General features: G+C 39.0%; 1 protein-coding gene across 5 annotated transcripts in view; it reads right to left on the bottom strand.

The window, feature by feature from the left end:
- BICC1 (BicC family RNA binding protein 1) overlaps nt 1-26931 on the bottom strand; it is a 266280-nt gene extending 239349 nt beyond the window's left edge. For 4 of the 5 annotated variants that reach the window (XM_070262741.1, XM_023643462.2, XM_070262742.1 and 1 more), the window contains exon 1: nt 26487-26931. In XM_070262741.1, coding sequence (XP_070118842.1) covers nt 26487-26676 — 190 coding nt within the window. In that variant the 5' untranslated portion in view covers nt 26677-26931. Of the gene's footprint in view, nt 1-26149; nt 26289-26486 lie in introns of those variants that run through there. The other variant, XM_070262753.1, reaches the window with a different exon arrangement.
- Nucleotides 26932-27299: the final 368 nt, after the last annotated feature.

Here is a 27299-nt window from a genome sequence, read left to right as displayed (position 1 = left end):
TGCAAGTGCAAGAGCCATTCAATACTGACAGCCCCAGAGCTGACCCCTACAGGACTGGTCACTTCAATGCCCTGGTGGAAGTGACGTTCTATAAACCAACTGCCACCTGGAAGAGCATCGAGCTGGCTTCAGAGACCCTAGAGTGGAGGCTGAAAACAGGTGGTATTTTATTTTGGCCTGTAAATTTTTTTTAATCTGAACTTATTGTCAATAATAAAAATTGGAAGACTGCATGTAAAAATTCAAATTTCTACCCTTTGATTTGAACAATGGGAAAACCTGGCCACACCCGGCCTGCATTCCCATAGACAACAAGCTGATGCACCAGAGTAGAGGCCCTTAGGCCACGCACAGCCTCTCCAGTTTGCCTTAACCCTCACCACTCCCCATTCTTAGTATTCCAGCTTCACATATTACTTACTTTCAGCTCTACAACCTTTCACCCTAACACTCCTGGAATCTGAAAAACAACAAACTTGGAGACACAGCCACAATATCCGTAAGCTATTACAAATAATAGTATTTTTATTTCATGACCCAGAAGTATTCTGAATTATACAGGAAATAATGGGCAACATACCAAAAACACCAAAACAGTAATATTGGCTTAACTCTAGTTCAGGAAAGAAATCATGGATTCAGATGGATGTGTAATAGATAAAACAAAATACAAACAGACACACTCTGTTAACTCCCATCCACAGACCTTGAAGAATATGGAATAAATAATGGGACGGTCATGGGCTCATTAAGTGAGACAAAGAAGAAGAGGGCTGTGCACTCATTTGGACTTCTTCTCTTGGAACTGAAGTAACAGGCAGCCCAACTGGGTTGCTGCCTAGAGTGCTAACCTTTTGGAGGCTCTACAACCAAAACATCACTTCCTGCAATAAAACGGTATTCACCAGAACCTGACTCAGAGAGGATGCTGTATGTTTTGGAGAGAATAACTGGATAACCTTCTGGGATAGAAAGTGAACTCCACAAAGGACATCATCAAGAGGCTTCTAGAGAGAGCAGAGCTAGTTAAACAGGTGGTGGGTTTGCTTTGCTAGGCAGAGTATGCAAGTCTAGGCAGCAGCATAAAAACGCCTGGAGCTCCCACCAGAGGGCTAACTTCTCCACCCTTCTCCCACATAATGCCTTGCCTCTCTAGGCAATGTTTGTCCAGTAAATATCTAAAGAATATGAGCCAAGTCGTTAGCCTGAATGGAGCACCCACTTATCTTGACCATTTTCTATTTGCATTACATATCTCCAATAAATTTAAAGGAAAAATTTGAAGTCAAGCAAGTTCAAGCTAGTCACAAGTATTCAAATCTAAGAGACCAGATGGTGAGCAAATCTCAGATGCAGAAAAACAGTAAAACAGGTTAACATCAAACCTTGTATTTTCAAGCCTAATCAAGGAGTCACAAAATATCTAAACATCTCATGGCCACAGTGATATACACTCTAAGGATAAATCAAAGTCAAAAATTTTTTAAATTTTTAAGAATGAAATCATTCTTAAGAAATATATACACATTTAAAAGGATAATTTTTAAATCAACCTGCAAGAGCAGATTTATGAAAACGTAAACATACTTATTTAATTAAAAGCCAACAGTACACGAGCACACCTATACATCTTAAACTAAAAGATGACTAAACCTAATGCATATATAATATCCATTGGATAATTCACAGCCTAATTCACCGTAGGATTTCCTTAAATAGCTACATCATATAAGACATTCAAATTACAGCTTAATTTAGATATTTGTGGAACATGAGTTAATAAAATGTTTTCCAATGGACTGTTTTACAATTTTTTAATTTGTTTATTTTTAATTGTGGTAAAATACATGTAACAGACAATTTACCATTTTAACCATTTTTAGGTATATAGTTCAGTAGCATTAAGGACATTCATATGGTTGTGCAACCATCAGCACCTTCACCTCCAGGACTTTTTCATCTTTCCAGTCTGAAACTCTACCCACTAAACAAGAACACTCAACTTCCCCTTCCTCCCAACCTGGCAACCTCCATTCTACGTTCCGTCTCTATGAATTTGACTACTCTATGTACCTCATATAAGAGGAATTATACACTAATTCTCCTCTTGTGACTAGCTTATTTCACTTAGCCTAGTATCTTCAAGTTTCCTCCATGTTGCAGCATGTGTCAGACTCCAGGGTTCTAAAATAATTACCTTAGACAGATTCTGCCACTGTAATTGCTGTCTAGGTGGAGAGACAGGTTCCTGGTGCTTCCTACTGTGCTATCTTCCCCTCTCGCTCTTCTATTCCATTGTATTACACTTTGCAAGCTCTATGAGAACACAATCCATGTCTATCTAAATAGGAACACTATTTATAGCAAATCAACTGAAAAGGCAGATATTTTGATATTTAAGAAGTTACTATGAAAGAATATGCTTTTTAAACTTGTTGCCATAATTATATATCTAGACTATTTTAAAGTTCAATTCTAACCAAAATAGTTTTCTTTCAAAAAACATCAAGAAATAATACTGTAAAATGGAAACCATTAATATAAGTACAGCCCATTTTATGAGAAATTCCTTGAAAGCCAAGGAATAATTCATAACAAAAGAAAACCACAAAGTTCTAAATCAATCCCCTTAAAAGTTATTCCCTCTAAAAATTAATGACATGTTTTCCTCCATATCTTTAAAATTAAGATTAGAAAAACAGGAATCACTTGATGGAAAAAGAAAAAAAACCTGAGAAATTCCACTTCCAGTAATGATAGACCAAGTAATATGGACCCTCCCATTGTGGTTAACTAGAAAAGATGGCCATAATACAAAAAAAAAAAAAAACTGCTTAGAGGCAGTAGAGAATTAACAAGAGACTGAAGAACTGCCAAGCCAGGATATACTGGGGAACAGAAGACCAGGAAGGTGAGGGCAGCATGTGGGGCCTTTTCCCCAGGAACATGTGCTGATTCACAGTGGGGTTGGGCTGGGGGGCACATATGAGAACCCAAGTCATGCTCCTGACAACCTCTCAGCTAGAAGCTAGAGTCAGGCATTAGACTAATGTAACATTACACTATATGGAATACATGTGTCACCAGACTCCACAGTGAAATGCTGCTGCACACTCACCAGAATGACTACAATGAAAAAGACTGACAACACCTATTATTGGCAAGGTTAGCCAGCAACTTTGATTATAGATAGAGTGCAAGGTGGCAGGACCACTTTTGAAAACTAATTGGCAATATCTTCTAAAACTACACATACTCTTACTATATATCATTTTCATTCCTAGGTACACACCCAAGAGAAATTAGTCTGCCAAAGGACATGCACAACAACATTCACAGCAATTTTACTTACAATAGCCAAAAGATAAAAATAACAAAATGACTGTCAGTAGAATAGATAAATAAATTGTGATACATTCATATAATGGAATACTCCAGCGGAAAAAAAGAACAAACATGCAGCAAGAAACATGTTCAGATCAAACTTCAAAAACTGGGGGCTAGCCAAGTGGTTAAGTTTGCATGCTCTGCTTCGGGGCCAGGGGTTCACCAGGTCAGATCCTGGGCACAGACCTATGCACCTCTTATCAAGACAGGCTGTTTGCAGCATCCCACATAGAAGAACTAGAATGACTTACAACTAGGATATACAACTACGTACTCGGGCTTTGGGGAGGAAAAAAACAAAAAGAGGAAGATTGGCAAGAGATGTTAGCTCAGAGTCAATCTTCCTCACCAAAAAAAAAAAGCATACCCTAAAAAAAAACTGTGAAAACTGGTTTCTAGCAGAAATTGCATGACAAGTAATACTAAAGGAATTTTTTCAGAGTGAATGTAAATATTACATAGAAACTTGGATGTTCAGGAAGGAATGAAGAGCTCAAGAAATGGTAAATAGATTCACAAATTTTTCTTAATTTCTTTAAAATACATATGACTGTTTAAAACAAAAAAATTATAACATTGCACTCTGGGGTTTATAATGTAGGTAAACATAACACACATGGCAACTACATTGTAAAGGATGGAGGATGTGGTAAATGGATCTATATGATTGTAAAGCCTTTCCATTTACCTGAAGTGGTAGAATAATAACTCTAAATAGATTGTGACAATTTGAGGACGTATAGTGTAATCCTAGAGCAACCATAAAAAAAATAAGGAAAAGAGCTATTGCTAAAAATTAGCTACTAGATATCTGTTAAATGGAAATTTTACAAGTAACCAATTAACCAAAAGAAGGCCGACAGGAAAAACCAAAGAACAGGCCATTATATATTTATCCAAACCCACAGAATGGGTACCACCAAGAGTGAACCAGAATGTAAACTATGGGCTTTGGGTGATTATGACTCAGCAATAAAGGCTCAGCAATTGTAACAAACGGACCACTCTAGTGGGAGATGTTGGTAATGACTAAGCATATGTAGGAATAGGGAATATATGGGAAATTCTTCTCAACTTAGCTGTGAACCTAAAACTGCTGTAAAAACTAAAGTCTACTGAAAATAAAATAAAATAATAATATAAAAAACAGATGAGACAAAAAATAGTGTAAAATTTTACAGATGTAAATCCAACTATATCAATAATTACATTAAACATTTGTGGAACTAAACACTCCAACTAAAAGGCAAGGATTGTCAGAATGGAAAGGATAAATGATGGTATGTTCACACCATAGAAAACATTCAGCAACGAAAATCAATCAACTATAGCTATATACAATATGGATGAATTTAAAGTTTTGAGGGAGAAAAGTCAGATCCAACAGATTATATATTGTATAAGTGTATTTACATGAAGTTTAAAAGAAGGCAAAACCCAACAAGATATACAGGAATTCATATACGTATAGGTGACAAAATTATATGGTAAACTAAGACAAATACTACCATGCAAATGAGGAGAGCTGTGACCTTCAAGGGTGAGGAGGCGGGCATGAAGGGAGTGCCTCTGGGGGCTGACAAAATTTTCTTTCTTAACGTGAGTGATGTTAATAATTTATTATTCATTTTTGCTACATTTTCTGTATCTGTGTTATACTTCACAATTTAAAATGTTAAAAACAAAAAATTACTCTGAAGTGATTGACTAGATTATTTTATAACTAAAAACTGTGGGTTTGAAAACATTAGGATGGAAACAGCCACAATAAAAGCACCAAAAAAAACCCCATGCATTTATAAAGGGCACTCACAGTGATAATACACAGAACAATTCTATCCCCAAAATTCAGTGTCATAAAATTCTCAAATTTATAAACACAGTAAACCATATAATGTCCCTTGATTAGCTATTTTCTAAACATGAAATTCATTTTTGGAATAATAAAAGCTTATCAAAGTTTATAAATTTCTCCAAAAGGTTTGCATTCTTTATTATCCCAAAAACTTTATAACCTTATATTAAACAGTAGTGTAAGACTTTTTAAATGACATAGCTTGGTATATTATGAGTTACTGGAATACTGGACAACTTAAACAGCCAATAACACAACCGAAAGAATGCTAGTTTTATATAGTTTCTTGTTTTCTTAATTAAAAATTACTGTGAAAATCACTGGTCAGGGCAGTTTAACACCCTTCACTATCTTAGCCCACAAAATTCAAGTAGGTATAGAATTTTTTCATCCAAAGATTAACCTTTCCCAACCTCCAGAGCAACAAGAAAAATACCTAAGATTTTAAAATAGCTTTCTTCTCCTCTATCACTAACTCCAATATCCCCAGTCAGAGGTCTGAGTCAGCCAGGTATGTTCTCACGTTGGTTGGAGGTAGTAAACACGGACATCCATGGTATGCCATGGAATGTAGAGGGAAACCCAGAGGGATGCTTCATCCTCCACCCTTCCAAGCACTGACTCAAGTGTCTCTTCTACTGATGACAAAATGAGCACAATAAAAAGGCACTTACACCTTGGGGTAGTGGAAAAACTGGTCATTTGAACACATCTGTCTCTTATCTCGAGAAAATTTAACTCCAATATGTGTAATTTTGAGGTTTTTCGTTTTCATTTTTGTTTTTTGGTGCTGGACGAGAGTACTAGGTTCGTTTCTGATTCTGCCTTTCCCATCTATTAGGTTTCTGGTGGACTCTAGTGCTACAAATTCCACAAACTCATGAACTCCTGAATAAGAAAAGACCTGATCCGAATTTATGCAGAGGGGGATCAGAGGTCCTGGATCCGCTTCCAAATCTAACTGCTTCATCATCATGGCCAATCTTCATTTTTCCACTCGCAAAACTGAGAAACTAATTTCTTATGAGTGCTTACGAGATACTAAGAAACATTCAACTGTTTAAAGACTAATTAGATATTACAGCTAAAGAAGTATATCCTGACACAACATAATAGAGACATACACTGTACTAGTTTGTTAGTGCTGTGGTAACTAAGTACCAAAAACTGGCTGACTAAACAGAAATTTACTGTCTCACAGTTCTGGAGGCTAGAAGTCCAAAATCAAGGTGCTGCAGGGTTGGTTTCTTCTGACGGCTATAAAGTATGGCCGATTCTCCCTATGTGTCTTCACACTGTCTTCCGTTTATGCATGTGTCTGTGTCCAAATTTCCTCTTTTTTATAAGGACACCAGTCATACTGGATTACGATCCACTCTAATAACCTCACTTTAATTTGATTACCTATGTAAAGACCTATCTCCAAACAAGGTCACATTCGGAGATACTGGGGGTTAGAACATCAACATATGAATTTTGGATGGACACAACTCAATGTATAACACAGACATGTAAGTATGCGCGTGTGTGGGTATTACATATACGTGTGTATATACATTATGTATATGTATGTATATAGAACCATTCTTATCAATTATCAAGAATTGCACTGTTTTTCATACCATTTTTGAACTGCCTCATACCCCTCTTACTGTGTATTTGAAACGCTCACAGTGTTACACACTTCTACTTCTTTCCTTTCTAGATACATAACACAGATCACACATCCATGCTTCACTGCTAAATAGAGGTGTTTGAAGCCAAGTAGCCTGAAATAAACATTCAAAAGAAGGCATATTTTCCAATGGAGGTAAAGATTATAGTGTAACCAACAGGAATGTGCAAGCTAGCAATAATTTAATTTAGTAGCTGAGCCAAACCATGATAGTCCACTTTGAAAATACGGAAACTTGAGAAAGTGATACTGTTACAATTGTTAACTATGGAATGCAAGGACGTTTCTTTTAAACTTCGAGTTACACAAATCCATTTTGTATATTTACTTTTTAAAAGAAACGTCTATTCAGCACATTTGGGATTTGAGAACTTGAAAATAACTGAATCCTTTTTCCTGGTATGAGCATGTTAACACCAAATGTAAATGCTATTATGAGGGTCCAGTTACCGCAGGATTCTGCCTTCGTGCTGACTTATTTTTATGCATCTCTCAGAAGGAAATCCTCATGGTTCAGGTTTCAATGGATGAATGCTTTCACCCTCGTGAACTATAGAAAGTGCTCCCTTTTTAAACTATTAACAAAAGATAAAGAACCAGTTTGACTCTTCAAATGCCTTTGCTCCTTCATTTTTAAAACTTCTGAACAGTTTTTAAAAGATCATGCATGTTCATAAAGGTTTACCTAAAGCAAATCTGTCTTATCAGGAAAAAAATCAGATAACAGCACTCAGGATTTTTTCTTTTTTCAATTGTGGTCAAAACCACATAACATAAAATTTACCATATTAACCATTTTTAAGTATGCACTACAGTAGTGTTAACTATATGCACATTGTTGTGCAACAGACTTCTAGAAGTTTTCCGTCTTGCAAAACTGAAACTCTATATCCACTGAACAACTCCCTTCTTCCCCCTCCTCCCAGCCCTTGGCAAACACCATTCTACTTTCTGTTTCTGAGTCTGACTATTTTAGATACCTCAAGTAAGTGGAATCATGCAGTATTTGTCTTTTTCTGATGGCTTATTTCAGTTTCTGCTTAGCATAATGTCCTCAAGGTTCATCCACATTATAATATATGACAACATTTCCTTCTTCTCAAGGCTAAATTACATTCCATTGTATGTATATACCACATCTTTCTTCATTTATCTATTGACAGACATTTAGGTTACTTCCACCTCTCGGCTACTGTGAACGCTGCCGCAGTGAACATGTGTGTGCAGATAGCTCTTTGAGATGCTGTTTCAATTCTTTTGGATATACACCCAGAAATAGGATTGTTGGATCACGTAATTCCATTTTTAATTTTTCAAGCAAACTTCATACTGTTTCAGGGCAGCTGTACTATTTTATATTCCCACCAACAGTGCAGAAGGGTTCCAATTTGTCCTCACCAACGTTTGTTATATTATCTGGTTTTTTGAGAAGGGCTATCCTAACAGGTGTGAGGTGATATCTCATTGTGGTTTTGAATTGCATTTCCCTAATGATTATTCAATGCTGAGCATCTTTTCATATGTTTGTTTGCCATTTGAATATCCTCTTTGAAGAATGTCTATTCAAATTCTTTGCCCATTTTTAAATTATATTGTTTTTGTTACTGAGCCATAGGAGTTCTTTACATATTATGCACATTAATTGCTTATCAGATATGGTTTGCAAATACTTTCTCCCTCTCTGTAGGTTGGCTTTTCACTCTGTTGTTTCATTTGCTGCGCAGAAGTTTTTAAGTTTAATGTCACCTCATTTGTCTATTTTTGCTTTTCTTTTTTTTGAAGAAGATTAGCCCTGAGCTAACATTTGCCACCGAGTCTCCTCTTTTTGCTGAGGAAGAATGGCCCTGAGCTAACATCCGTGCCTACCTTCCTCTATTTTATATGTGAGACGCCTGTCACAGCATGGCTTGATAAGCGGTGCATAGGTCCACACCAGGGATCCGAACCAGTGAACCCCAGGCCACAGAAGTGGAACGTGCGAACTTAACTGCTGCACCACCAGTCTGGACCCTATTTTCGCTTTTGATGCTTGTGCTTTTCATGTTATAGCCAAGAAATAATGGCCAAAGCCAATGTTCTGAAGTTTTTCCCCTGTTTCCTTCTAGGAGTTTTATAGTTTCAGATCTTTCATTTATGTCTTTAATCCATTTTGAGTTAATTTTTGTATATGATGTAAGGTAAGGCTCCAGCTTAATTCTTTTGCATGTGGTTATCCAGGTTTTCTAACAGCATTTGTTGAAGACATTATCCTTTCCCCATTGTGCACCCTTGGCACCTTTGCAAAAGATCATCTGACCATATACGGGAAGGTTTATTTCCAGGTTCTCTATTGTGTTCCATTGGTCTATATGTCTGTCTGTATGCCCGTACCATACTGTCTTGATTACTGTACCTTGGTAATATGCTTTGAAGTCAGGAAGTGTGAGGCCTCAAACTCTGTTCTTCTCTCTCGAGATTATTTTCACTGTTCAGGATCCTTTGATATTCCATATGAATTGTAGAATAGTTTTTTTCTATGCAAAAAATGACAGTGATCTTTTGATGGAGTTTGCATTGAATCTGTCTATCACTTCGGTAGCACAGACATTTTGACAATATTAAGTCTTCCAACTGATGAACATGATGTCTTTCCATTTATTTGTATCTTCTTTAACTTCTTTCAGCAATATTTTATATTTCTCAACGTGTAAGTCTTTCGCCTCCATACTTGTTTATTTCTAAGTACTTTATTCTTTTTGATGCTACTATAAATGGGATGTTTTTCCTAATTTTCGTTTTGGCTTCATCATTGTTAACGTACAGAAACACAACTAATTTTGGCATATTGATTTTGTATCCTGCAACCTTGTTGAATTCAATTATTAGTTTTAACAGTTTTTTGGTGGAATCTCTCTATATACAAGATCATGTCATCTACAAACAGACACAATTTTACTTCAACCTTTCCCACTTGGATGCCTTTTCTTTCTTTTTCTTGTCTGATTGTTCTGGCTATAACTTTCAGTACTATGTTGAATATAAGTGGTAAGAGCGGTCATCCCTGCCTAGTCCCTGATCTTAGAGGAAAAGTTTTCCGTTTTTCACCATTAAGTGATGTTGGCTGTGGGCTTTTCTCAAATGGCCTTTATTACACTGAGGTAATTTCCTTCCATTTCCAGTTTGTTAAATGTTCTTATCATGAAAGTATGTTGACTTTGTCAAATGCTCTTTCTGCATCAATTGAGATGATCGTGTGGGTTTCGTCCTTCATCTCTTAATGTGATATATTACAGTGACTGATTTTCATAGGTTGAGCCATTCTTGCATTCTAAGAATAAATCAATCCCACTTGGACATGATGTATGATCCTTTTTAATTTGTTGTTAAATTTGGTTTCCTAATATTTTGTTGAGGATTTCTGTATCACTATTCATCAGGGATATTGGTCTGTAGTTTGCTTTTCTTGTAGTATCTTTGATTTTGGCATCAGGATAATGGGGTCCTCATAGAACGAGTCTGGAAATCATCTCTCCTCAACTTTTCAGAAGAGTTTGGGAAGAATTGCTGTCAATTCTTCTCTAAAGGTTTAGTAACATTCTCCAGTAAAGCCAACTGAATCTGGGCTTTTCTTGGTTGGGAGGTTTTTGATTACTGATTCAATCTCCTTACTAGTTATTGCTCTGTTCAGATTTTTTATTTCTTCAAGACCCAGTGTTGGTAGATTGTATGTTTCTAGAAATTTATCCATTTCTTCTAGGTTATCCAACTTGTTGGCATATTATTGTTCACAGTATCTTTTATGATCCTTTTTATTTCTGTGGCATTACTTGTAATGTTTCCTCATTTCTGATTTTTGTTGAGTGTTTTTTCTTTGTATAGCTAAAAATTTGTCAATTGTATTGATCTTTTCAAAGAACCAACTTTTATTTCATTGATTTTTCTATTCTCTATTTCATTGATTTCTGCTCTAATATTATTTCCTTCCTTTCACTAACTCTGGGTTTAGTTTGCTCTTCTTTTTCTAGTTCCCTAAGTTTCAAAGTTAGGTTGTTGATTTTAAATCTTTCTTCTTTTTTTAATGTAGGCATTTACCACTATAAACTTCCCTCTTTGTAGTACTTTTGCTGCATCCCATAGTTTTGATATGTTGTATTTTCATTTTCCATGTCGCAAGATATTTTCTAATTTTGCCTCAGTTTTCTTCTTTGATCCAGTGATGGTTCAGGAGCGTGTTATTTAATTTACACATATCTATGAATTTTCCAGTTTTCCTTTCGCTACTGATTTCTAGTTTCATTCTACTGTGGTCAGAAAAGATACCTGGTATGACAAGTATCTTCTTAAATTTGTTAAGACTAGTTTTATGGCCTAACATGAGATCTATCCTGGAGAATGTTCCATATGCATTTGATAAGAATATGTATTCTGTTATTGAGTGATGTGTTCTGTATACGTCTTTTAGGTCCAATGGGTCTATCATGTTGTTCAAGTCCTCTCTTTCCTTGTTACCTTCTGTCTGGTTGATTTATCCCTTATTGAAAGTGGGGTGTTGAAACCTCCTAATGTTATTGTATTACTGTCTATTCCTCCCATTAATTCTGTCAATATTTGCTTCATATAATTGGGTATTCTGCTGTTAGATGCATATATTTATAATTGTTCTATCTTCCTGGCAAAGTGAGCCTTTTATCATTATACAACGACCTTCTTTGTCTCCTGTGATAGTTTCTGACTTAAAGTTTATTTTGTCTGATGTGAGTATGGTCATCCCTGCTCTCTTTTGGTTACCATTTGCACAGAATCTTTTTCCATCCTTTCACTTTCAGCTTGTATATATCCTTATATCTAAAGTGAGTCTCTTGTAGATAGCATACAGTTGGATCATGATTTTTTAATCCATTCAGCCACTCTGTGTCTCTTGATTGGGGAGTTTAAATTGTTTACATTTAAAGTAATTACTGATAGGGAAAGACTTACTACTGCCATTTTGCTAACTGTTTTCTGCTTGTCCTGTAGGTATTTTGTCCCTCATTTCCTCTCTTGCTGCCTTCGTTTGTGTTTCATTGATTTTTTTTTTATAGTGACATGTTCTGATTCTTTTCTCATTTCTTCTACAGGTATTTTCTTTAGCAGAGAGCTTTATCTTTTCATATGCTTTTGTGTTGCTGTACACTGTCCTTTTGTTTCAACTTGAAGGACTCCCTTTAGCAATTCTTGTGAGGCATATTTAGTGGTGAGGAACTCCCTTGGCTTTTATTTATCCGGGAAGGTCTTTATTTCTCCTTCATTTCTGAAGGACAGTTTTGCTGAATATAGTACTCTTGGTTACAGTTTCTCTTTTTCTTTCAGTACTTTGAATATATCCTTCCACTCCCTTCTGGCCTATAATGTTTCTGCTGAGAAATCTGCTGATAATCTTATGAGAACTCCCTTTTAAATAATGAGTCATTTTTTTTCTTGCTGCTTTCAAGATTTTCTCTGTCTTTGACTTTTGACAAGTTGATTATTATAATGTGTCTCAGTGTGGACGTCTTTGGGTTCATCCTAGTTGGAGTCTTTTAAGCTTCTTGAATTTGGATGTCCATTTCCTTCCTTAGATTTGTGATGTTTCCTACCATTATTTCTTCAAACAATCTCTCTGCTTATCTCTCTCTTCTCTACTGGGACTCCTATATTGGGTATATTGGTCTGTTTAATAGCATCCCATAAGTCCCTTAAGCTTTTTACGCTTAATTTTCTTCTTTTCATTTCTCTGATTTGATAATTTCAAATGAATGTCTTCAAGTTCACTGATTCTTTCTTCTGGTTGATCAAGTCTGATATTGAGCCCCTCTAGTGAGTTTTTCAATTCAGTTATTATATTCTTCAGCTCCAGGATTTCTGTTTTATTCTTTTTTCTAGTTTATATCTCTTTGTTGATATTCTCATTTTGCTCAAGCTTTGTTTCCCTTATTTCATTTACTTGTTTATCTGCGTTCTCCTGAAGCACACTGAAGTTCTTCAAGACAATTATTTTGAATTCTTTGTCAGGTAATTCGTAGATCTCCATTTCTTTAGGGTCAATTTCTGAAAATTATTTTGTTCCTTTGATTGGGTCATGTTTCTCTGCTTTTTCATGTGCCTTGATTTTTGTTGTGATTTTTGCATTTAAAAAAAGACCCATTTCTCCCAGGCTTTACAGACTGGCTTTGCACAGTGGAAGACTTTGACCAATCAGTCTGGGTAGAGATTCTGGGGGCCCCTCAAATCTTTTATGAGGATGTGACTTCTCTGGGTTAGTCTACGTAATTTTTCAATTAAAGGGAACTGCTGGTTTCTTTCTCATGAGGCTTTAGTCTCTGACTACCTCTGGTGTCTGTCTGCAGTACTGTAGGTTCTCTGGCACTGCCACAGGCTGCTGAGCTATTTTGAGCTCAGTTGCCCCAAGGCAGCCAAAGTATGCCAGTTACCCATTAGTGCTCCAAGTTAGGTGAAATAGAAATCAATCCTTCAAATAGCCCCCCAAAAAGCTGGAATATTGGACCTATGTTCCACTATTCTCTTTCCCTTTCAAGGGAGAAGGAGAACATTGGGCTTTTCCTTCCAACTGCTAGCTTTGCTGGCTTGTGGGAGAGGCTGATGTAGATTAAGTGAAACCATTTTCCTTACCCATTTCAGTGCAGCTGTTCTTGGTTTTGAGTTTGCCTGGGCATTCTCATAACAGCTTTTTGGACTGAAGATTGTTGTTAAGTTGGTATTTCTGTTGGGGAAAGAGGTCTGGGGTTTCCTATTCCACCATCTTGCTGACCACAGACAGGTTTATTTCCATAATCTTATATTACTGCATACTCAACAGAAACACACACAAGAACACTCACCAAGAATCTACAGCAACGGCTTTTCTTTGATTTAGAACAAAGCATATGAAATATTTTAAACATCCACTTCTCTATCTCCTTTTCTGAATTTTTTTTGCATTTAAAGTATATAAAGATAATGTACTGTACACACTATCTTATACACCATCTCATCTCCACTATACTTCATCTATGATTCCAGTCAGACCACAGTAAACAGCTCTGTGCAGGTGTCAACCCACTTTGTGCTGACAGTGCTTCATCTCAAGCTTACACAAGATGCACTTCTCACTGCCTGCTCTGAGAGCTTGCTGGATGCCCACAGGGGCCAATAAGTCACACATATGTAACCCAGAAGGGCAAGGTAGACAATCGCCATGGGGCAACCCTCAATCCTCTTCAAAGAGAGACAGAAGCTGACAGACAAATGCTTCTTTTAGTCCTTTAGACAGATGATTTAGGGATGTAATCTCTGGGACTCACCAGAAACAGCAGTTGCCCTCAGAGGTAACTAGGTCAATAATGCCCTCAAAGGTAACCAGCTCATTATATCAGCTTTGCCTTCTTCCTCCCTGTTTAACTTTCCTTCTTCCCTCACCTCCTCCCCTTGAAAGTACTTCCCCAATAAACTAGCTGTCACAAGCCCTTATCTTGTGGGACAGAGGTAGGTGACCCAGGCTAAGATGCACATGGAGTAGGGCCTTACTCTATGGGATGATCTTTTCTGTTCTGTGAATAAGTAGAGGTAAGTTTCCGCTCTTCTACTAGACTGTATTCCTCATAAAGCTAAAAGGCCTCATTCACTTGTGCAGTCCCATAACATGACCTCACGATTTTTTTAAACACATACAATGATTTCCCATTGGGTTTTTCAGATGGCCTCACTATTCCCAAATGATTTATGAGACAATTTTCATAAGCTTGAAAGCTAATCACTTATGCAGAACATCCTTCAAATTCAAATCCATTTTTATCATATTTTGTTGCTCAAGCCTAGTTGTTTTGACTTGGTCAAATATAACTTTCCATAGATAATGCATCCCAGATGTCCATTCACTGATAGTAAATATATAGTTGAAGGCAACATTTCTGTTTAGGTAACAATATGACTGCCAGAAATGTTTTACTAAAATATAGATCCCAGTAAAAAAATAAAAACTCTACAGATCTATGCTAATCTTGGGTTTCCTTTTCCCATATAAAAAATATTTTAATTTAAGAAAAACATTCCCCCTGGCTTAAAATAAACATATTTTTATATGATTTCTTTTCCAACACTTAAGCTAAACTTATATTTTTCTGGCTCTTTAAATTAAATCATTATAATCAAGCAATTTAAAAGATAAAATCTTACCAAAATATTGACTCTGCTTTGGAACAGCACTTCAAAAGCTCAGAATATAATAAAGGGACCAACTCAAAACATAGATAATACAAGCTTCATTGATCGTCTATACAAGATAAGAGAAATATTGTGTTAGTTCTCAGTAATCAACAAGAAACTAAAACAATTCTGAAAATACTTAAAATTTGGACATACAGATGTCTTTTTAATTGAGATTTTAATCTAATGAACATTATTACATTTCCCTGCTATGTTTCTCTAGTGGTTTAAATGATGGGTATAAATCGTGGCACATGAGGCTTGATAACTGGACAAATTGGGAGAGGAGAAGGAAAATGTGACCGAAAGATGCCACTCAGGGAAGCACACAATCTCCTTTATTCATCTAACACAGTATCAACACCAACAAGTCTCAACTAGGGTTTAGGCACTGTTATCGCCGCTCAGTTACAGTAGAAAACCTGAAATTAGCTAACATCTAGCCCACAGAAGACAGGGCACTGCAAACCTGACTGCCAAGATGTCAGAAAGCAGAGCTTATGAGTTAGCTCTCTCATGAGTGCTTGCTCCTCCAGAGCCAAGACTCTCCAACGGTCCTCATTCCACTACTTTCCCCATTTGCTATGTATCTTCATGTGTGTGGTACAAATCAAGACAAATTCCTACCAAAACTACTCATGTATGTAGAGCTAAGTCAGCTTCCAACACCACACACCAAGTACTACTGGGCTTGTATACTGGGCTTGTATTTGTAGACTGTACAAAAGACTCAGAATATTGGACCTGGAAGGGATTTTAGGGGCATCTAATCAAAAACTCTGAGAGGTTAAATGACTTGTCCAAGGCAACAGTGTCAGTGGCAAGACTGGGTCATGAACTCAAGTCACCTGACTCCTGGTCACCCATTCTGCTGGGAGTGGCTTACTTCCCTCTAACGCAAAATACCTCAATGAGTATCCTGGTACAATGAGAAAACTAACATAAAAGACCACTCCTTTTAAGAAAGGATTAGTATCTGAGATGCTTTAAGATCATATTTAAACAAGTACCTGGAGATGTATTATTGTAAGAACAAGATAATTCAGCTTCTGCAACTAAATAAATTGAAAAATTATACTAACCTTGATAAATTTCAATGTATAAAACTAATCCAGATCAGACACAGATATAAATTATTCAACAGTAGCCTCACTTGAATTAACTTTTGCATATCCTCATTCAAAGCTCCACACTAATGTCCCATTGCTAAGAGTACAACATTTTACACAGCCCCTAGACTGAGGGTGAAGACAGACCACTTTGCATGTGGAGAATTACTCTGCCTTGCTTATGTAAGGCAGAACTGTTTGGTGTTTCTAGGTCAACCACATGTCCTAGCTTCAAAGTTCCATTCCATGAGGTCAATGCCAGGTCCACCAGGCCAAAATGGGACAGAGGTTCTAATCCAGACCCATCATGGGTCATTTATTCTCTAAACATAGCATGGCTACTTTCATAGCACTAGGCTAGATGTTGGAGAGGAACAGGAGATGAATTTGAAACATACAGACTATTTACAAGGGATCAACTGTGAGTCAACTTTACAAACATTACCATATAATCTTCACAATAACCTGAGAAAAGAGGCATTATTAGCTCCATTTGACAAAGAAGGAAACTGAGAAAACTTAACCTGAGCTAGTAAAAGGCAGAGCTTTGGAGCATTCTCCCTGGGAATTCTGACCCAGCTCTGTGCCTACCACCACACTCCTCTGCATTTCAGCAGGGACCCGGGGGAGCACTGTAACCTATTCTGGAGCACACTTCATCCTCCTGGGCTCAGATCTGACCTGTCACCACACTACACAAGAGTGTAGACTCCACAACAAACCACAGAGGAAAACTACAATCTAGATCCACTCGGAATTCCAAAAAGAAACAAGGGCTTACAGACTTTTTGTCTGTAAAATGCAAATCTCAACAGCATCTCTATCTCACAGGTTGTTGCATGAGAGGCTGACAAGACTGAACAGGCATAAAACATCAAGAACAATGTCTCACACACAGTAAGTGCTTAAAGTCAGCTGCTGCTTTTAAAATCACCACCATTCTTCAGTAACCATATTTCTCAATTTTTTTTCCTTAGAATAAAGTTCCAAAGGAGAATAAAGTTACACAATCATGTTCACAATAAGGTGGTCTATACCACATTTTACTATATTAGGTTAAAATGCTGAGGATAAAACAGTAGTTAATGCTACAATAGCAGCTACATAAACTCTGTCCAAATGGTCAAGGACGATATTTCAAGGTAGAAAAATAAAAATAGCTGTTAGGATGGGGACATCACTGATGATTATTTTTCTTTTTAAAATTTCCCTTCACATAGCTTTTTAAATTTCTATAGTAAAAAATGTGTGATTTTAAGTTATTTCATAATATATTAAATAGGTGTCTATTACATGTAAGTTAACAGGAGTCTGTAAGGAAATTAAATGCATTCTGAGCCTACTGCACAATAAGATACTATATCCCCTCCACAGGAATATATAGGTTTGTGTTCTTCCTTCAAGTCCCTTACAACAAGCCACTATAAACAACATCATGCCAGTTATAAATTATGCTCCTAGACTAGAATGCTTCAAGATGGTTCAAGAACATGGAGAAAGCACTAGCTTCAAGGGTAAAAGGAATCAAAGAAACAAAAGGATCTGAATCGTCTTAACTTTGATCATCATCCTCTAACTACCTCATGATGTTTCTCAAAGTGTGGTCCTGGGACCACCTACATTAGACTCACATGAGATTCTTTTCAAAATGCAGATTCCTACCACCACTACGACTCTCGAACCTACAGAATCAGAATCTCTGAGAGAGGCCCAGAGTTTGCTTTTTTGCACAATCTCTTCAGGTGATTTTTACGCACACAAATTTTAAGAACTATTGAGTCACAGACATGAAAATCAGGTAAGATAAACATCATTCAAACTTTTCAGTGAAAGAAACAAACAGAACTCTAACTCTGGATTGCTAACTCAATTACTTCCTAATTTCTCACAACCACCAGCTCAAACAAGCCAGGTTGTAGGATCATAGGCACAAGCAGCAGATATCCTGCGGATCTGTTGTCTCTTCTGCTTAACCTGTGAGTCTTTCTAGAAAATAATTCTGCAAACTTTATCAAAAGCCTTAAAATGTCTATGCTTTTTGCCTCAAAAATTTCACTAGTAAGAATTTTTCCTATGAGAAAAGTCAAGGATGTATGAAGCGTTTTTAGGCAAAAGTGTTTGGGGCAGTAGTAGTAATATTCCTCATCCGCCATTTCTTGACTGTGTGCACTGGATTCCGGCACTGTTGGGTGCTTTACATACGGTATTTCTAACCCTCACAACCTAGAAGATACTTTTATCTCCATTTTAGAGATGAGAAGACGGAGGTTCAGAGAACTTATTCCTTACCCCAGGCCACACAACCAATTGATAGAGGCAGGACCTGAATCTTGGGCAGTTTGAGTAGAAACATTAGGTTCTTCCCACTACCTGGCCACCTAAAAACATTATGAAATGTCATAAAGTGCAAGCAAAGTATGATATGTCGAGGGAATATTTTATAGCCATTTAAAAACGTGTTCTTTAAGAATCTTTAATGACCTGAAAAATATCCATGATACAACATTAAGTGAAAAAGAAGTGAAGTGTGATCCTAGTTCAGAATTTAGGGGACCCAAGTCACACAAGGGTAAGCATCCCCAAAGCCTTACACAGTATCTAACATATGGTAGGAACTCAATATCCGTTGCAAAAATAAATTACGTATGGGCAAAATTTTTAAGGATCAGCAAAAAAACCCAAAATATTATCAGTGGTTATTGCTGGATTCTGGACTTAGAGATGACTTTCGGTTTTTCTTTTTTTTACACCAGTTTTTACTTTCAAATATTCTATAATAAGTTTGTATTACTTTCATAATTAGGAAAGAAAACAGCAATGGCTAATTTTCAAATCCAATCATTTAAGCTTCTTCCTATACAAGAGATGTAGTTAAGCTCCAGATCAACTCAATATGCAGACTAACACATGGTTTATCTTATTCACTGTAACAGAGAAATGACTTTATAGCTAGAAAGTGAGCATTATCCGTTTTATATGCCAACATCATAAATGGTAACAGGATTTAATACCTGTTACAAACATAAATGTTTTCATCACCTACAGTTATTAGTAGCTTAGTAGGTAGGAAATGGATTTATAAATGTATAGCATCCACAAAATGCTTCTATTATTGGTGTGTGCATTTTGGATAATGCCATAAAGGCTAGCACCACACAGATTAAAAATCAACTGTGGTGGCTTTTGCAGCATAACAACGGTTTCTTGCCAAGCTCATCCCCCCACACTGCAAAAACCGTTATAAATTAGCACTAAAATTGTGCCTCATCCCGGCTAGTTTATTAAGCATTTTTTATTTTTATTTATTTTTTTTTTTTGAGGAAGATTAGCCCTGAGCTAACTACTGCCAGTCCTCCTCTTTTTGCTGAGGAGGGCTGGCCCTGAGCTAACATTGTGCCCATCTTCCTCTACTTTATATGTGGGACGCCTACCACAGCATGGCGTGCCAAGCGGTGCCATGTCCTCACCCAGGATCTGAACTGGCGAACCCCGGGCCGCCGAGAAGCGGAATATGCACACTTAACCACTGTGCCACTGGGCCAGCCCCTTAAGCATTTTTTAAAAAGGAATCTGTATGGTCACTATTATCCCATGTATTTTTTAAGAACTAAATTTTGAAATAAACAGAATAAACCAAGGATGAGACAACTGGTATATTTTATTAGCTCATCATTCTGTACAATCTCAAACAGCAAAACATGGCAAAAATCTGATGATAATCTTACTATCAAACTGCCTCCAAAATGACCTCATCTTCTGAACAGATTCTGGCTTTCTTGGCCAGATTATACTGCAATGACCAATCTACGAAAAGCCAAAAGGGCAGAGGAATGAACTACATTGAACCTGCCGATTCTAAAAGCAATTTGAGATGGGTGGTGGGCAGGAAGGAAGACAGAGAAAGGATATCTTGGAGTAATATAAGGTAAAATGGACATTTGTATTCCGTTGTGTAATTTTCAATTAAAAAAAGCACTTGACGGGGCCGGCCCGTGCCAGAGTGGTTAAGTTCGTGCACTCCACTTCAGTGGCCTGGGGGTCACAGGTTCGGATCCTAGGTGCAGACCTAGCACGGCTCATCAAGCCACACTGTGGTGGCATCCCACATAAAATAGAGGAAGACGGGCGGCAGATGTTAGCTCAGGGCCTCTCTTCCTCGCAAAAAAAAAAAAAAAAGGTCACTTGACATGGTGAAAACAGTGGAGGAAAAAAAAGATAGAGTACTCAGTGGCCCTAGGTCCTGCTTGTAAAAGGAGTAAGAAGTAACAAGATGAGAACAGTTTCACAAGATCAAAGGTATCTCCTCATTGGAATTTAGGTTTATTCCTGGATTATGCCAAGAAAGAAATTCCATCTACAAATAACATTACCAAATAATCTAGATTTCTAGGGATTATCAATGCATGCCCAAATCTCCAATACAGGTAGGCTTTTGCCTCAATTACAGCTTGGAATTTCTGTCACAGCGCCCTCGGCTCCACCCATTGTGGGGAAGTTACGGGCTGGATCTCTCAGTGTCCATTCAGACCCACTTCTTCCTTGCCACTTCTACTAGAGAGGCTGGAAAAGCAGTTACGTTCCCAGAATCTCTTGTAGCAAAGAACAGCCAAAGAAATACAAACGGAAGTTCCAGCACAGAGAATTCCTTGTCACATAAAAAGGCAAAATCTTGACTGGAAAACAATTTTTGTTCTCCTCCCTTTTCCCTGCACAGACCACTGATGTACCTCAAGGCACAGCCACAGCCAGACTAGGACAATGAGGCCAAAAGCCGGAGCCTAAGGATGGCAGAGGCAAGGAGGGAAGTCGCTGGGCTCCTTAAGGCCCCCTCAGCAGCTACTGGGGCCTGGACCTCTTAGCCCCAGATTTTTTGTTGGGTGAGAAAAATATACCCCCAGCTTGTTTAAGCCACTTTATGTTGGGATTTCTATTAGTCGCAGCCAAATACATTCCTGCCTGTTAAAATCATTGATATGACATTCCTTTCTGTGTTTTAACTTATCAATGATCAACTTAACCAAAACCCCACAAGTCTTCACAGAGATAAGATTTACCGAGCGTGTGTACACTTTCTGAGAGGGCTTATTCCATGCCCCCAAGCACAGCCTGTAATGTCCATCTCATTTCCTCCTCACAGGACTCTACGAGAGGCAAAGTCAGGACTCTAATCCATGCCAGTCTGATGGCAGTTCCTGAGCTCTTTAAAGCTGTCAAGCTATCCAACCTCTGAGGGATTTTTTCATTGAGTTTGTAAAGCAATCTTAACGTTCAGTTATGCTCTCTGACTCAACTACAACCGTCCTAACAAACTTTCTGACTGGAGGAAGACTTTCACTAAAAAGTAAATCACCCCCTTCCCCTAAAAGAAAGATTCACATGCAGTTTTTAAAAAAAACTGGCAAGCACTTGCTTCCTAGTGTTTTGGAATCACATGGCACAGCACTGCCGCGGCACGAACGGTTACTCAGCACCACGTGCCTGGCGCTGGGCGAAGTGTTTTACACGCATCGTCCCATTCAGCGCTCGCAACATCCCCAGAAGACTGCACTGCCATTGTCCCTATTTCACAAGTAAGCAAACAGAACATTCGCCCAGGCACAGCATTTGCTTTGAAAACGTCTCTTTCTAGATGCCCATAAATGACAAGTTCAGGGCAACATAAAACTAGAAGGGGGATTTTGCTGCCAGTCTTTAGGAAAAATATCAGAAGTGACTGGCTCAGGACCGTTCAAAGAATGAAACACATTCAAGGCAAGAACAATTATAATTAAGAGGATATAAACCCCTCTCATCCTGAGCAAAATCTAGAATTCCACACTCCTGTCTAATGTAGTTTTACTCGGTCTGTACTCACTCACCTTTACAAGGGGCTGATATACTCCGCACACTGTGAGCTACCAGGTGGGCCAATAATAATCTTTAGATAGCTGTGAATATTCATTTATTGTAAGAGCATCTAATTCATTTTCCAATATACTTGATTTTCATTTTCAATATAAGAATGTGCATTTTATGAACTATGGTTTACGACGAATATGGTTATTAATTTATTCAGCACTTCCTATGTGGCCAGCACTGTGATGTTTCACATACATCTTTTTTCTCTTAATCGTCACAACCACCTAAGGTTGCAGGCACTATTATTAACACCCCCTTTTAGAAATGGGGCTGCAGGTGACACACTTTCCCAAGCTCCCTATTAAAAGCTAACACATCCAGGTCTGCCCAGAGCCCTGTGCCTTTAACCACTAAGCTTCATAAAGTTATTTGACTGGTTCTCGTTGTTTATTAGCCTTAACCAAGCATTAACTAGAAAACCATATTAAGCTTAGCTCTCATTTATCTTCACTTCCATTACTCTCCCATTTTCATATATTTTTGCTTCCTATTTCTCCCTGCTCCCACAAAAACATCTAAGACAATCTTTACTAAAGTTTGCTGAATTAAAGAAATAACATAATTGCTGCTCTTATTTTAATCAATGATGTGTGATAACCTAGTTTCGTGGTTAGTTCTGCTACTCAAGCAAGCAGCAGCAAATGACCCCCATTGTGCCTATCATTGTAAAAACGCAACATGGTTTTTAAATCTTTAACAGCAATATCCTAAAAGCCCACCAGATGTCAAACTCGGTTCCTGACAATAGGCCATTTCTCCCCATGAAATATTTCCTCCTTTCTATGATGAAACACAAGGGATTCAGAACTTTGAAAATGCCCATGCTTCTAAATTTTATGTATGAATTTTTAATTGTATGACACACATACATGTTTTTCAACATAAAAAGAAAAGTCTAACAGTAAGACGTAAAACAACCAAAAAAGAAAGTATAAATATACAAATTCCACATTTGCCTCTCACAACTCTGGCAAACACCAAGACTGTATTTCTAACTCTTTTGACCCATTTATTTCCCTCTTTCTCCGTGACTTTCCTCTATACCACTCTCCTCCCTCTTTACATACCGTAAATCATATTTCATTGACTTAAATGAATCAACACTATTATCTCACATGAAGCACGAAATCTAAATTTTGAAGATCAGTATTAAATAAATTAAAAACTATTTTTCTTTATCATTAAACAATGCTGTCCATGGCATCCATTCCAATGCTGACCATACTCATCAAAAACCTAAACTTTAAAATAAATTCCCATTTAAAAAACCGCTGACCTATAAAATCAATAATCTTCATTTAGATTTGAACAAAACCGTCAAATGCTACGTGACTGTTCTAAAGCAGTTATTAGACAAAAATAAAAACTAGTGATTTCCCCCTACATTTTTGGCCTGGTGGTTTTCATGCGTATCAATTCTTTGGGTATTTAATGATCATCCAAGAATGGTATTTCATTTCTTTGACCACTACCCTACTGCCCATATTTCAACCTCACTGAATTTTTGGTCCATTGCGTAAAAGAATTTCTCTACTAACAAAAATACAACCCATTAAAGATTAACTTGCCCCCAGGACAGTCTCTCTGGAAAGAAATTCCAAGCATTATAAACACCAATCTGCACCACGCAGACTTAAAGGCAGATAATTTTATTTATCCTGATTTAAATTGGAAACCTGCACATATTTTAAGGCGATTATAAAAAGAAAAATGGCAAATCCAAATTCACAATAATCAGAAACCCAACCAGGCAAATACAGACTTTACTTACTTGGCACTTTTCAAATGAAAAAATTTCCACCCAAGAATATCTGACAATAATAGAATATTTGTTGATTTACCAAACTTCCTACCTTGGTCTCTATCTATTTTCCTTCTGTAATTACGAAACTGCAAAATTCTTTTGTTCCTGAAATATTTAAGTATATACTATATGTCAGAAATGGTGATAGGCACAGGAAATCTTTTGAACCCATGCTGTAATATTTATTATTAATAATAATAAAAGCAACTGATATATATATTAAGCTCTTATAATTTACCAGTGTGGCAAGTTTTAGCTTATTAGGCATTCTCGCTTTTAATTTCTCACAAAACTCTAGCGTCCCAAGGTCCCACAGGGATTTGAACCTGGGTCTGAGTGATTCCAGTGCCCACATTTGCTATAACCACCTGGTATAAAGCAATGAGGCACATGATTATGTTTGGTTCAGAAAATTAGTCTTCCTCCTTCAGACACGGTGGTTCTACATAATGCGACACCAGGAAATACGCATCACAAAACGCCTTGGTACACTGTGCTCTGGGTGCTACTGTCAAACGTGTTCCAACTTCACTTTCTTAGAAGGCATAATTCACTTACTGGTGATTTTGGAAAGTTAATCTAACCACTATGTTCAATCACTAAAGAATTCTTTGGGGTTGGATGTGAATATTTCATGATATACAGGTTGTTGAAGAAATGTTAACTCTGTCAAGGCTTTCTGTGAAAGAAACTTTACCACTGCTAAGCAATTTGAAACCACCTCATGTCAGAATATCACACCTCTAAAGGGGAGAGCCTTCAAATTTAAAAAAGGCCCCACTCATATTTCATTTTATTCTAAATGAAAATGAATTAATTCAAAAAAGAAATCCACCTCTAAAGCTCAGGTTATGCATGAGGGCTTCCTAGAAGCTAACGTCACTGGATGTGCACAGGTCTAACAGGTAAGGGAGAAGCAGTGCTAGAATATCCATCTTTCGCATCACTCCAAACCCACGTAGAAAACAAACTGGAAATCTGTTGAAAGGACGGGTCTGTGCTCTATCAGTTCAATCCAAACAATCTCACGACAATATTTTTGTGAGTAAATTTAATATTTTGTTTAATAATCAGAAATCAGGCAAAAAGAACCATAGAACAAATGAAACAACCAAAATGGGTTCCTGAAATGCAACTGGGGCTGTAATTCCCAAATCCACTTTGCATATTCTCACTTGAACAGTTTATCAACGAAGTGACTCTCCAGAAAGTTAAGTAATATAAGGGGGAAAAAAGGCAGAGGGACAGAAACATGACAAGCACTGGGGATGTTTATCAATAAAAATAAGCAACAAGGGAGATGAGTTTGAGGCTCATCCAAAAACGCCTGCCAAACACTCCTGCTATTTGTTTCCAGCAAGTTATTGTTTTGGAAAACATGTTGTTCTCTCTTAAAATAACCTGTTTAATTGTTCTAAAAAGCCACTGCAGTTCCACAGAGGCCTAAACAGCTCCCACACTGTGATGCATCGACTGATAAAGTCAAAGTAAGTTATGCTTAAAGCCACAAAAGAAAGTTCGAAAGCTCCAATCCTCCCTTGATATAAGGACACTAGCTACTGAATGAATCCACCACGGTGCCCTTAGTGAAATCAATGCCCGGTCCTCTACAGTATTTTAAGAATGACAGTCATTCAAACTACCTTATTTCTTTGGATGAAGGAAGTGAGCCACATTGGTGGTTCAAGGTAGGCTAGTAATTAGCATTTTTAAGGAAGGTCAGAATGACCTTGGACATTTTAACATTCTGAGAACTCCAATCATCTCATTAACAATCAGAATTTGTTTCCACTCGGATCTGGTTAAAGCCGTTATGCCTTGGAAAGTCCCAGAGAAACGAGAGGGTTAAAAAAAAAAAAGTCCCAAGTTGTGAAAGACAAAGTCAGACATCCATAGTACAGGAAGATTTTTATGAACTGAGCGTAACTCAAGATGTGTTTTATAAGCCTGTTAGGAGATGAACACACACTGTCCTCCAACCCAGCAGCACTGCCCTGACACAATCCCCACGCTTTGGCTGCTCACCCCCGTCCTGGCCCCTCTTAACGCCCGCGTGGAGGGTGGGGGGGCGGGAACTCCTGTCTTAAGCCATGACATCTGCAGAGCGTTTCCCAATAGCGAGACAAGGCCCCTCAGCTGGAGGAAGTGGATACTGACACGAGCAGAGAGGGACAGAGCTAGAACTCAGGGCTGCCAGGCAGTGGGAAGAGAGTCACGCATACTTTGTGCGGTCCCAGTGGCTCCGGATGGCACAGCCCAGGTGTCCGGACAAAAGTTGACATCTCCGAAGTCCAGAACGCAACTTGGGCGCGCCCGTACAAACTCGGCCTTCGGCTTCCCTGAAGCGGGTCAAGTCAGCACGGGGCTCCCGGTGCCTGTAGACCTGGGAGGCGTGGAAGGGTGGGGAGCCCCGCGAGGGCTCCACTCCCTGGGTGTCCTCCGGCCCCGCGGGGGAGGGGACCGGGGAACTACGTCGGCTGTGGCCCGGAGTGGCGGGCGCTGGGGCAGGGAGGAGCGGGGGGCTCGGGCGGGGATCCGAAAACGCGGGGGGATGCCTACCTTGTAACATGGCCTCGAGTTTCTTCCTGTCCACGCGGAAGCGCTCCTCGCTCCACTCGGGGCTGTGCAGGGGCGCCCCGGCCACCAGGTCGTCCTCGGAGCCGGGCACGGGCGAGTCGGTGCTGCGCTCGCTGTTGGAGCCCGGGTCCGACTGCGCCGCCAGGTAGCCGGGCTCGCCCTGGGCGGCCATGGTGGGCGCGCGGCGCTCGGGCTCCGGCCGCTCTGCCTGCGCCGCCGCCTCCGCTCGCCCGCCGGGCTCGACTGGCTCCCCGGGCCGCGGCGCTAGCTCGTCCCCACGCAGCCGCCGACGCCGCCGCCAACGCCGCCGCCACGGAGACCCCGGCGCATCCCAGCCCCGGGCGCCGCCCCCGCCGCCGGCCGCCCCGGCTCCCGGCCCCGGTCCCGGGCCAGTGGCTGCGCCGCCCCCCGGCAGCAGCGCCAGCGCGGACTGAGCGCGCCGCGCCTCCCGCGCCTCCATCCGCAGGGCTCCGGCGCCTCCTCCCCGCCCGTCGCCCGGCCGCCGCGCGCTCATTGGCCCGGCCGGCCCACGGGAGCCTCGGCGGGCGGGCGGCCCCTGGCGCTGGCACACTCGCGCGCGCACACTCACCACGTACACACTGCCGCTCCTTTGCACTTACACGGGTAAACCTTGTCCCGCACGCATCTTCTCAGAGTTCTTCAAACACGCTCGCCATGTTCAAGCACAGCACCCTCCCGAACGCGCAAGAAGTGCACGCACAATCCCCTTCTATTTCCATACACACGCTACCCCCTAAAACTCAGCCCCAGTCGGTCCCAAAAGTTGGAAACGGG

Source organism: Equus caballus, chromosome 1 (genome assembly GCF_041296265.1).
Source record: "Equus caballus isolate H_3958 breed thoroughbred chromosome 1, TB-T2T, whole genome shotgun sequence".
NCBI classification, from domain to species: Eukaryota; Metazoa; Chordata; class Mammalia; order Perissodactyla; family Equidae; genus Equus; species Equus caballus.
This window is presented reverse-complemented; position numbering and strand designations above follow the sequence as displayed.